General features: G+C 44.0%; 1 protein-coding gene across 1 annotated transcript; it reads left to right on the top strand.

Annotated features, from left to right (window-relative positions):
* The first annotated feature begins 1861 nt into the window (after window positions 1-1861).
* LOC118093887 (proton channel OTOP1-like) lies at window positions 1862-11077 on the top strand. Its single transcript, XM_035133718.3, has 6 exons — window positions 1862-2111; window positions 3050-3186; window positions 3646-3704; window positions 4524-4651; window positions 6414-7333; window positions 10847-11077. The coding sequence occupies exons 1-6, from the start codon at window positions 1862-1864 to the stop codon at window positions 11075-11077; spliced, it is 1725 nt and encodes a 574-aa protein (XP_034989609.3).
* Window positions 11078-11810: the final 733 nt, after the last annotated feature.

Here is an 11810-nt window from a genome sequence, read left to right as displayed (position 1 = left end):
AGTAGGATCTTGCAAGGGAAAGGGCCTAGAGCAGAAAAAGGTGTGCTTTGGAATCTAGATCTTATAATGAACATGTATACTGTACAAGGATTCCACTGTTCCAAGGGGAAGACTTCCGAGGGGAAGGGCTCCGGCCCTAAGAATTCTGAAAGGAGTGCTTGGGATATCATTTTTCCATTTTAAAAATGGGTGGATTCCATGCTCGTGTGCAAAGATGCGTGATACTGGCTTCTTTTTTTACCCCCCAGGAAAGTCTGTTTAGTAATTTCAACTATCTCAGGAGGGTGAGTGACAACTAATGTTCTTGGTGATGTAGGATCACCCCATTATTTCAGCTGCAAAATGTGGTGTTAGGGTTCCCACTATCCAAGAAAAAGGGTCCCGTGCACCAACCTAGCTATTAGTGGGAGGCACATTGCTTCCAAGAAAAGCACCTGTGTTGCAGGACACAATAACAATCTTCTGACTCCTCTGATCCAGCCCATGTTAGCGAGCCTCACATTCCTCACTTTGTGTTTTTGGCCCAAAGCTTGATTTTGCAATTGCGTTACAGCATATGAAGGGCTGTACGCTAGGCAGATGGGGTTCATGGAAAGCCTAACAAGAGAAGAGTTTATTGATTAGCCCCCTAAGTCTGACCCCCACCAATCTAAAATTCAAATCCATGCCCTCCAAAAACATTTACTGTTGTGCCCATATATCTCTCATACATATTGCAGAGCGTAACTATGACTTGACATTGGAAGGGAATGTTTATATGTAGTATATGACTGCAGAGGAGGGTGGAGGCGGGTGATTTAGGCTGCAATCCTAACGATACAGCCTGGGATCACACCCTACTTAATGCAGTAGGATTTCGTTCTGAATAAACATGGTTAGGAAGCATTGCGTTGTTAACCATTTGTGGAAGACAGATTCCATGGCACTGAGCACCAGGCCGGATGAGCTCTTTGTTCCTGGGATTTTCCTCTTCATGACAGAAGCTGTGGGCTAGTCACGCAGCTAGGGCACATTCTCCTGGTGACATGGATGTATACGATCTGTGGCGGCTTATTTTTATACTGCAAAGGTGTTAAATTGCCCAGAGCTTTCCCACACTACGGCTGTAGCTGAATCAAATGCAGAACAAGGAACCAACTCTAACATCCTAACATTCTCCTTTGGAAGCTGTGCAGCCTGGCAGTGGACCACCATGGGATAAACCATGGGTAGGCAAACTAAGGCCCGGGGGCTGGATCCAGCCCAACTGCCTTCTAAATCCGGCCCCCGGGCGGTCTGGGAATCAGCGTGTTTTTACATGAGTAGAATGAGTCCTTTTATTTAAAATGCACCTTTGGGCTATTTGTGGGGCCTGCCTGGTATTTTTTACAGGAGTAGCCTAGAATGTGTGCTTTCATTTAAAATGCATCTCTGGGTTATTTGTAGGGCATACAAATTTGTTCATCCCACCCCCAATATATATATATATATATATATATATATATATATATATATATATATATATAATCCGCCCCCCCCCACAAGGTCTGAGGGACAGTGGACTGGCCCCCTGCTGAAAAAGTTTGCTGACGCCTGGGATAAAATGTTGAAAAGCACTGCCAGTTCAAAAATTTAGTCATTTGGATTCATACACTGGGCAGGCTGAAGAGAATGCATGCACTATCACAGCCCTCGTATTGAGCTGTGTGCATGTCTCTATGTTATAAGATCCACATACCGGTAGTTATATAGCATGGTGCATAGGATGTGTGTTCCTGACCTTTCTCTCTCGAGTCTATTTCTGTCTACAGTTATATTCCCTGTAATGCTGAGCTGTACCTTGCTGCACTGCAGATACCCAGCAAAAAGACCCTGCTTAGCCATGGCATCTACCATGCTCTCCAGTTCCCTGCTTTCCCTCCTCTATTTGGTGCTTCTGACATTTGTGGGCAGTGCGGTGCTCCTTGCTGAGATGCACCAGCACAGCTCCCAGAGCCGCAACGTCCATGCTTTCCTGGAGGCGCTCATGATCTCTTCCTGCATCTGGATGCTCTGGTTTGGCTGCCGCTCTTCCCGCAACAAGCAACTGAAAAGGCACCAGGATCACCAGGCAGGAGCAAGCTGGCTAAAAGGTAGAGATGTTAACAAAGATAGGATCCATTGCAAAATGCTCATGCCAAAGCAAAAGGTGCAATCCTTCAAACAACGAAGACCATCCCTAGCAATGAAACCTCCTTGCCCTTCCAAGGTTTTGGCATTTCTCTTAAAAGGGGACTCAGGCAAGTGCACTAGAGGAGCTGTGACACACAAGACACCATTACAGTTGAATCCTGCAGAGAAAATGTGGTTCTTGGATCTGCTGGTGTCTGACAGATCCAAGCCAACCAGAAGATATTTCAGAATTTCAGTCCACTCTGCTATTAGCTTGACTTGTACTTCATCTCATTTCAGAGAGACAGAGAGCCTATTGTTATATCCAGTGCTTTTTTTCGGGGGGGGGACGCATACCCCTAACCATTTTGTGAATCTCTGTACTCTGTCAATTTACTGTATTTATTTTCCCTGATTTGAACTATAAAGTGGTGATTTTCTTGAGTCAAAATGAGAGTACCCCTAAACACTTTTTAAGAAAGAAAGAAAAAAGCACTGGTTATATCAGCCAATTTGTTCTCACACAAACAACCACTCGCATCAGTGGCCTACCCCTATTAGCATTGCAATGATTGGCGAGGGTGGGGACTTCCGTGAAACCACAGATTTCTCAGTCTTGTTTCACAATTCCCCTTCCCCTGCAGCTCATGTTGTTGTTGTTTTAATCTGTAGCCTTATGGGTCAGTGGAGAAAGGCACTTGGGGACTCACTTTGGAATTGACAGGGTGGAACTGTCAGGATGCAGATGCTTTCCTTCATCAGCAGGAAGGCTGCTCCCCTTGCTCTCTCTCTGGTCCCATCGTCTTGGCACTTAATATCATGAATGAACCTCCTGCCCCCTCCTGCTTCCTGAATAAATTATCAGAGTGCCTGCTTTCTGTACCGCATTTGTGGTGACCATGCTGTCTTGTCATGGCAGGCGGTCTCGCTCTCTTTGCACTGGCCACCTTGGTTCTGGACTGCCTCTCCTTGGGGTATTGCTACGAGCTGCAGCACTGCGCCTCCATGCTCATCACCACCTTCCCTGTTGTGCAGGCTGTTTTTACCATCATCCAGGTGAGGTCAAATGTGGTCAGATATTTGGTGGGGATGCCACAGCACAGGCAGGATCAGCCTTAGAGGAGTTAGCTATTCTCCTTCCTTTTCTGCCACACATCTAGGATCCCAGCCCCTTCTGCTTTTCTCCACTGTGTTCTTTCTCCTTGCAAAATATTCACTACTGTTAAAGATGCAGGGCATTAGGTAAAATTTCAGAGCACTGGAGGAACAGTTCGTGCCAGGCTTCCCAAACCTAGTTGGCTTTCAGCAACGGTAGCCAAGCTAGTGCCCTCCAAATGTTGTTGGACTACAACTTCCATCATCCCTGGCCACTGACCTTCCTGGTTAGGAGTTGGGAGTCCAATAAATGCAGAGCGCACCAGGTTGGGGAAGACTGGTTTATACTATTAGTGGCAAATGGCGATGTGGTCTTCTGTCTCTTTCCCCACCCCTGGCACCTGCCTTCCCTTCTTACAGGTCTCAGTGCTGTTGTTTAATGCTAAAGTTTGCATACAGGAACACCAGCATCTAAATAGGTATGTGTATTCTCTTGTGTTATGTAAAATAAGCAACCTGAACAGCAACAGGCATACACACTGGTCCAAGGTTTGAACTTCAAAGGAGTGCAGTCCTTTCTAACCCATGGGATTCTTTATTATTTCATCCATCTTTCTTCAAAGATGGGATAAAAATGCAATAAATGAAAGCATCCCATCAGCACGAAGGCTGCTGTTTGCACTGCAGAACTTTCTCTCCTCCTCTTCACCCCTTTCCCTAAATGTGCTCCAGAGGGGTGGAAGAAAGTCCAGAATATATTTAAGGGGTGCACAGGCAGGGAAGGAAAGTCCTGTTGCACAAACAGTAATCCTTGCACTGCTAGGGCACTTACTTAGCACTGCACTGGATGTAATTAGAATCACAGAGAATCAGAGACATAGAGTTGGAAGAGACCCCAAGGGCCATCTAGTCTAACCCCCTGCAATGCAGGAATCTTTTGCCTGCAGCTGTCCCTGAAAGGGCTTGAACTGCTCACCTTCCAATTAACAAGCAGATGTGCTGACCCATGACGCCACAGGAGGGTTTGCATTGGGTACCAGTAATATGAAGATTCTGCCTCTGGCAAAGATGAGGATGCCTGGGAGAATCTGAATGTAGCAGATGAGGCAACCATGCAGGGAAAAGCGAGTCAGGTTTTTGGCATGAAACGGCTACGAAAATGCTAATAATGCATGGGAGGGATGTTTGGATTGGGGCCAGGGAGCCCCTATCTAACTATGAACCAAATTGAGTAGGGAAGGGTGAAGTGCAGAGATCTTTCATTTATCCCCTTCCTCCTTTCTCCCTGTGGCTTCTAGGTTTGGGCTGATGCACACTCTGGCCACCAATGTGCTCCTATGGATGAGTGTGGTGCTGGATGAGTCCATGAAGCAGCTGGAAGAATTTTATGATGCTCACAAGGGAGAGACTTCACAGGGCCCCCATGGTACAAACCGTCCTTCTCATTTGGGGAGGGAGCTCTCAAAGAGAGGTCTACAAATGCCTTGGCTTGAGCAGTGACAAACTTTGGAACTAAGTCTTTCAAAGTGACCGAAGGCAGGGGTTGAATCCAAGGGTAGGGATGCCATATTTCAAACAGTGGAAATCCGGACAGCAAAGTTGTAAAGCTGTCAACATAAGCTGCCATATGTCCGGATTTTCCTGGACATTTGGCCTATTTCCGCCCAGGCGCTGCTGACGAATGTGGTATTCCGGATATGTCCAGGAAATTCCGGACGTATAGCAACCCTATATAAGGGGCTTCTATTTACTTGCTATCTTACTCACTATACACATATGGTAGCCCAGTAATGTATGTTCTCTGAGCATTCACATCCATTCTCTAGCCTTCTTTCCAGAAGATGTGCCCCCTTACTTTGCCATTTACTCCTGAGCCCCTCATGCTAGGACTGGGAAACTGCTGAGACTCAGCCCAGCATATGAGGAAATATTTGGCTTCAATAACATAAGGAGAGGCCCCCTGTAGAATGCAGCTCTGCAGCTGCCGCACCCCATATTTCTCATTTGCATCCCTTCCCCAATGCTGCAAAGCCCTAACACTCCACCTGAGTTTCCCCCTAGATTGAGCCATTTCCCATCCATGCTTTAACCATCGACCCCACAATCACTGGGCTTCCTATACACACTGTTCCATCTCATGCCATTCCTCTGAAGCACCCCATCCTCCAAATTCAGTAGTAAGAAATTATTTACAGATACAGTTAGCCTGCAGCTCCCCTTCCCACAGTTGTCATGATTGGATGAAGAAAGCAGGTAATAGTAATAGTAATAGTAATAATAATAATAATTTTATTTATACCCCGCCCTCCCCGGCCAGGACCAGGCTCAGGGCAGCCAATATCAAAGTATGATACATTAAAAACATAAATCAAATAATTGATTAAAATACAGCTTAAAAATCGAATTTCGAGCAGAATAAAATCAGATGCCAACCTACGGATTATAACTATAGGGGATGGGAACATTGAGTGCTCACCAGGCCCAACTGTTTGTGCTGGTCTTATATGAGCCGGTGGAAAAGAACTGTGTGTGGTTTCTCAACTGCACACAGGGCACAGCCACACCAAAAAGTGCTCTTAATACCATTTTAACAGTCAGGCTTCCCCCAAACAATCCTGGGAACTGTAGTGCTGACCTCACCAAGCTACAATTCCCAGCACCCTTAACAAACTACAGTTCCTAGGATTCTCCATGAGTGTTAAAGTGGTGTAAGAATGCTTTAAATATTTGCTGTGGGTGTGACCTAAGCAGATAGAATTGTCCTCTTTTTCATTTAGAAGTTGCCACACAACATTTTCTGTTGTTCCTCTGCTAAACATACAGGTGAAACTTAGAAAATTATAATATCGTCGAAAAGTGCATTTATTTCAGTAATGCAACTTATTATTTTTTACAAATGCTTTCTTTTGGAAATTCCACAGTAATAAAACAAATAGTTACAATAATACAAAAATAAACAAAAATAAAGATCGCTATTACATTTCATTAATTACATTCCATTTATAATTTGACCCAACAAATAATTACAATGACAACAAATAAAGGCTTGACATATCTTGCTTTGCATATATTGGTTTCACCTTTTAAGCTACGTTACTAAAATAAATGCACTTTTCGACGATATTCTAATTTTCTGAGTTTCACCTGTATATCCATCTTCTAGCACAAGCGTCCTATTCTTCCTACAGGTGGTTCCCACACCAACAACTGCATCTGTACCACCAGCCTTTGCCACATCTTTTCAGAAGGGGCCGCCTACCTGCATCCCTTCAACATTGAGTTCAGTCTCTTCTCCTCTACAATGCTGTACATCATCTGGAAGAACACGGGGCGGCAAAGCCCCAGCCAAAAGCCCCAGCTCACTCACAAGGCACACTTCCATCTCAGTGGGGCTTTTGTGGGGCTAGTGCTGGGGGCCTTGGCCATTTCAGCGACATTTGGGGTGATGATCTCCTTTGGAGTGCTTGCCAAGTCTCCCCACACCATTCCTGAAGCCCTACGGACATACTACATCTTCAACTCTGTGCTGTTGTCTGCCATGTTCCTGGCAACTTTGATTGGCATTGCCACCTACAGAATGAAGAAAAAATCTGCGGCTCTCCCTTCTGACAAGAGCGTGGTAAGAAACTTAGACGTCACCTTGCTTCTGGGCAGCTCCTGTGGTCCCCTCATGGTATCCATCTTCTCTTTGGTTGCCATCTTATTTCTTCATACCAATGGTGGCCTCCACCTCCTGGACTTCTGCTTCTCCCTCTGCAAGACCATCCAGATATTGGGGCAGAATCTCTTCATTACTGAAGCTTTGTACTCGAGCCTCCCTCAAGAGCCAGATGGCCAAGACAACAGCAATTCTGCTGCTGCCAACTGGATCTTTTCCATTTCCAGAGGTCCTGCAGAACAGGATGGCAATAGACCTTACTCCAAAACCCATACAGTGACCAACATCATGGCCAGTTTGGAAAATCAACTGCCCATGCACTTGTCAGATCATGGTGATGACCCATCCCTCTTCCAGATTTCACACATTCAGAGAGAACCTAAAAAACAAAGTATCAGAAGGAAGGTCCTACAAAACATCTCAATTCTCCTCATTTTCTACAACATATCGGTAAGTTGGGTTTGGTTTAAAACAGATCTAAAGGTGGCACCAACATTGCAGTGGGTGGGGGATTTTGTGGAAAGGGCTTCTAGGGAGACCCCATGCAACCAGGAACCAAGCTGTCCATGACACAATTGAGGCAGTAGTCTCTGTTGGCTTAGTTTTGATAATATGATCAATCTATGTCAGCATGCCAGGTCTTAGCCCAGGCCTAGTGAAGACTTGTGCACTGTAGGAGTAATAATGGTTTGTGTTCACAAGGCCCAGGCCAAGTTATTACATACCAGAAAGTGCCACAGATACCAGTCATGAAATGGCTATCTTGAAGTTGTGGCGCAACACAACATGGCTGCTGTGGGGAATGTGGCATGATGACACAAAATGGCTGCCACATCTAAAACAGCAGAAAGAGGTACACAACTGCAAAATGGTATGGGCATGTCCACAACTACCAGCCACCTCATGAATGGGAAACAGGTTCTTACAGGATTGGACACTGTCTTACACCCAGGTGTGGCTGGCAAAGTTGCTTTTTATCAGGCAACATTGTGCACTCGCTCACCAAGAACAGTTGATTTCTGAACAGAGAACTGCAAGGAGCTTTTTTTTAATGAGGTAGCTGATGTAGGTGCCTTTTTATCATCCATCCCAGGGCTCCCTCAGAGAGAAGCTGTTTGCACCTCTCCTATGTTCAGAATAGATGAGAGGATGTGTGTCCAATTCAAGAATCCAATGAACTGTGGGCATGTTTAAGAGTGGTGTGTAAGTGTGTTCCTGAGCCAATGCAATCAGGAACTGAGCAAGAAGAGCAAATAGTCTCCTTTGAACTGTGGATTTTTGAGAGGATGTTTACTGAGACCTTTTGTGGGCATCACAGTAGGTACTGAGAGGAACACTGGTGCCCACAAGCACCACGTTGGTGATCCCTGTTATACACCAACATAGAATGACACAATTTCCTAAAATGTTTTAAAAATTATAATTATTGATTAAAACTATCATCAACACATCGGTTACATAAAGAAATTACAAACATGTCATAAATATTTAATGACAAGGTATAAAAAGATATTAAAAGTTAATTCACCCTTAATTCAATATTGTAGTCTTTAAATAAGAAGCAGCATTAGAAACCTATTTTACACCATGAAATTCCACGATAGATACTGCAGAGCAAAAGAAAGGGAGTACTTATTTGCCTTAGCTCTTCTAGGCTGAATTGCCAAATTTCAGTTTGCTCTACTAAATTCCTTATTGAAACCTCCCCACCACCACCACCACAAAGTATGTTACATGCACTAATCTTGCCATAATGTTGCTGATTATGTTAGAGCTCCAAGCATGCAAAATCTGAAATGGAAAATTGTCTAATAATTGTCTAATAATATTTGTAGTAACTAACTTTGCAAAATCAGTTCTTGAATGTGTTCCAAGTGAGAGAATTCATGTGACCCGTAGAGGGCAGTAGTGGATTAGTACGGCACCAAAATCAACAAAAAGTCTTATGGCACCTTCAAGATGTGGATCAGAGACCATTTCATCAGATGCATCTAATGAAGTGTATTCTTCTTCATAAAGGTTCTGCTATAATAAAATTAGTTTGTCTTTAAGGTGCCACAATACTATTTGATGGTTGGAGTAGAAGGAAGCTAACATAGGTACTTATAAAATGGTTATTTGGCTTGTAACTTTAGTCACTTAACAAACTGCATTTGGTACTTTGCAACACTGAGTCAAGCTTTGCTATCACAAATTCTTTTCTCCTGATTCAAAAAATGTACACATTTGTTAGTTTCTCCTTTATGTAAACCCCCCCACCCCTTTTTGTTGCAAACAGTATTAAGGAAACAGCACAACAGTGACATAGAGGAGGATTCCTATGCAGCCTATAGCTCCAATGTAGTCATGTTTACTCAAAATGACATCCCGCTGTGCCTTAGTTCTCACAGACAGCAAATGAGGAGGTAAAACTCTGTTCTGGGACAGAACATTGTCAGAATGCAGCTGGAAGCTCATGACTAAAAACTTCAACATACCAAAAGTACGGTAGCTGAACCTAGAGAACTAGCACGTCAGGGAGAAGGCTAGGGAAGCGCCCTTCTCCCTTGTTTTCTATGTGCAGGAAAACATTTTTATTTTATTTTTTAAATGGTGGTTCATTCAAGCATGTGAGTTCCCTCTTGAAAACTTGAAATGGTATAGTTCAGAAGTTGATTTACATCCTCATCTGCTGTATGTGAGAACAAGGCTTGAGTTTTTGAACCATGCTTGGAAGCATACATGCTCCTTGTGATCTACAAAAGACAACCATATATTTATGCCCCAAGGCAGATGTGTGGTACTGTATACTCAGTGAGTTCCTGCTGTACTAATCCCACCAAATCCCAACCACAAAATGCATCACAGAGATGTAATAAATAATAATAATAATATTTTTTATTTATAGCCCACCCATCTGGCTGTGTTTCCCCAGCCACTCTGGGTGGCTTACAGCATATCTAAAAATATAACGCATCATCCTTGTTTAAAATGTTATGTTTACAGAAATTTTCAAAGACCTCTTTTACATAACTGAAGAATTCTGGCACTGCTTAGAAAGCATATCCTCTTGCCAAAGAAAGTTGGGTGAAGCGGAACAGCATCCTCATCTATAGAATGGCCGATCTACGTGTTCAGGAGGCACACAAATGCTACAACTTTCCTGGGGCTGTACCAATTCAGAATCCAGGCAGTGGAACTGAACTTTACCCCTGTCTTCAGAATTTAATTCCACTCCCCTCCTGCCGCCACAAAAAAAATCTGGTGTTTTAGAAAGAAAGGCTCTAACCAAGCTTTACTCCTGACTTGCTGCTTGTTTATGTTCACGCAAAGGGAAGGGGAGATATAGCTGTGTGACGCACCTCTCACATTCTGACCTACAAGAGTGATGGAGCGCTGCCCCATGTTCTTTCTCTGAACATGTAGATTGGCTCAAAGAGCACCTTCTAATCTGGCACATGAAAACTTCTGATTGTTGTTCATGTGCTTGAGAAAGCAGAACAGGGGCCAGTGGAAGAACAAGTGTATATCCTAGACAACGTAGCTTTTCCATGTGCCCTTTAGGCACGTCAAGTGCTAAATAAGTATAGGAAACATTTCAGGAAGGATGGGGAAGTGGTGGCCCACCAGATGCTGGATGGGGCTGGTGGGAGTTGTAGTTCAACAATAACAACAGAATATGGAGGGCCACACACTCCCCATCCCTGCCTTGAAAGGATGTGGCTGCCCCAAAATAATGACTACTTGTGCCCTTTCTCTACATATAAGCATCTGGGGACTTCTACTTCAGTGTATCTGAAGAAGTGTGCATGCACACGAAAGCTCATACCAAAATTAAAAAAAACTTAGTTGGTCTTTAAGGTGCTGCTGGAAGGAATTTTTTTATTTTGTTTCAACTACATCAGACCAACACGGCTACCTACCTGTTGTGCCAACAGTTTGAAGTTGGTTTTATTCCTTTCCCTGTTTCCTTTGTTTGACTAGGTGTGGATTCTATATGCCTATGGGACCCGCCCGCACCTGGTGAGCCAGATTGAGCAGTCTTTCTATGGCTTCACACTCTGGGCCATCGTGGTCAAGATCTCCCTGCCACTGGGCATCTTTTACCGCATGCACTCCGTGGCTAGCCTCTTTGAAGTTTACTGCAAGACCTGCAAAACACCACCAGCCTTAGGACCACCAATGCACCCTGACATCATGGGGAGAGCAGCATAAGTGCCCCCACGCATGAGGGAAGCTAAAAGCAGCTGCCCTCTATACAAGAGAGGGTTGCAAAGCTATCTACCTATTGCACCAACCAGAATTTCAAGCAAATCACACATTCCTTGGACTATCCCCCTCTCTTAAGTCCAAGGAGCATCTGTATGATCAACTGAGAAAGCCCACCCTATCAGAGACAGGCAACTAGCAGGTTTTGTACATGAACTAATCTCCCTGGCAGGTTTTATTTCGGGGGTTAGCAGACTAACTAAACTAGTATGATGTCCTTCTCCCCTATTTAACTTTATTTTATTTTTAATGTTTTAATGTTTAGTTGTCTTAGCAAAAGCAAATACAACATTTCATTTCATGTCGAGTTTTAAATGCAGTTTTTACTTTTACACAGTCTTTAATTGTATTCTATTTTGTTCTCTGTTGATATGGACTAATTCAATAAAACTCTATGCTACTCTGGTTGGGATTTACCTCTGTTCAGTCTTGCCTGCATACCAGAAAGTGCTTTAGTCCAGTGTCATCACTTCACCTCCACCAAGTGCAAAAGACAACAGGGCTCCTGCCTCTTGCAATACAGCAGGGTAGAAGAGGGTATTTCAGCAGGTGCAGGTGACCTAACTATTAAAAGGGACTATTAAAGGTAAAGGGGCCCCTGACCGTTAGGTCCAGTCGTGGACGACTCTGGGGTTGTGGCACTCATTTCGCTTTACTGGCCGAGGGAGCCGGCATTTGT

Source organism: Zootoca vivipara, chromosome 5 (assembly GCF_965207765.1).
Source record: "Zootoca vivipara chromosome 5, rZooViv2.hap1.1, whole genome shotgun sequence".
Taxonomy (NCBI): domain Eukaryota; kingdom Metazoa; phylum Chordata; class Lepidosauria; order Squamata; family Lacertidae; genus Zootoca; species Zootoca vivipara.
Note: the sequence above shows the minus strand (reverse complement) of the source record. Positions and strands in the feature narration are given on the sequence as shown.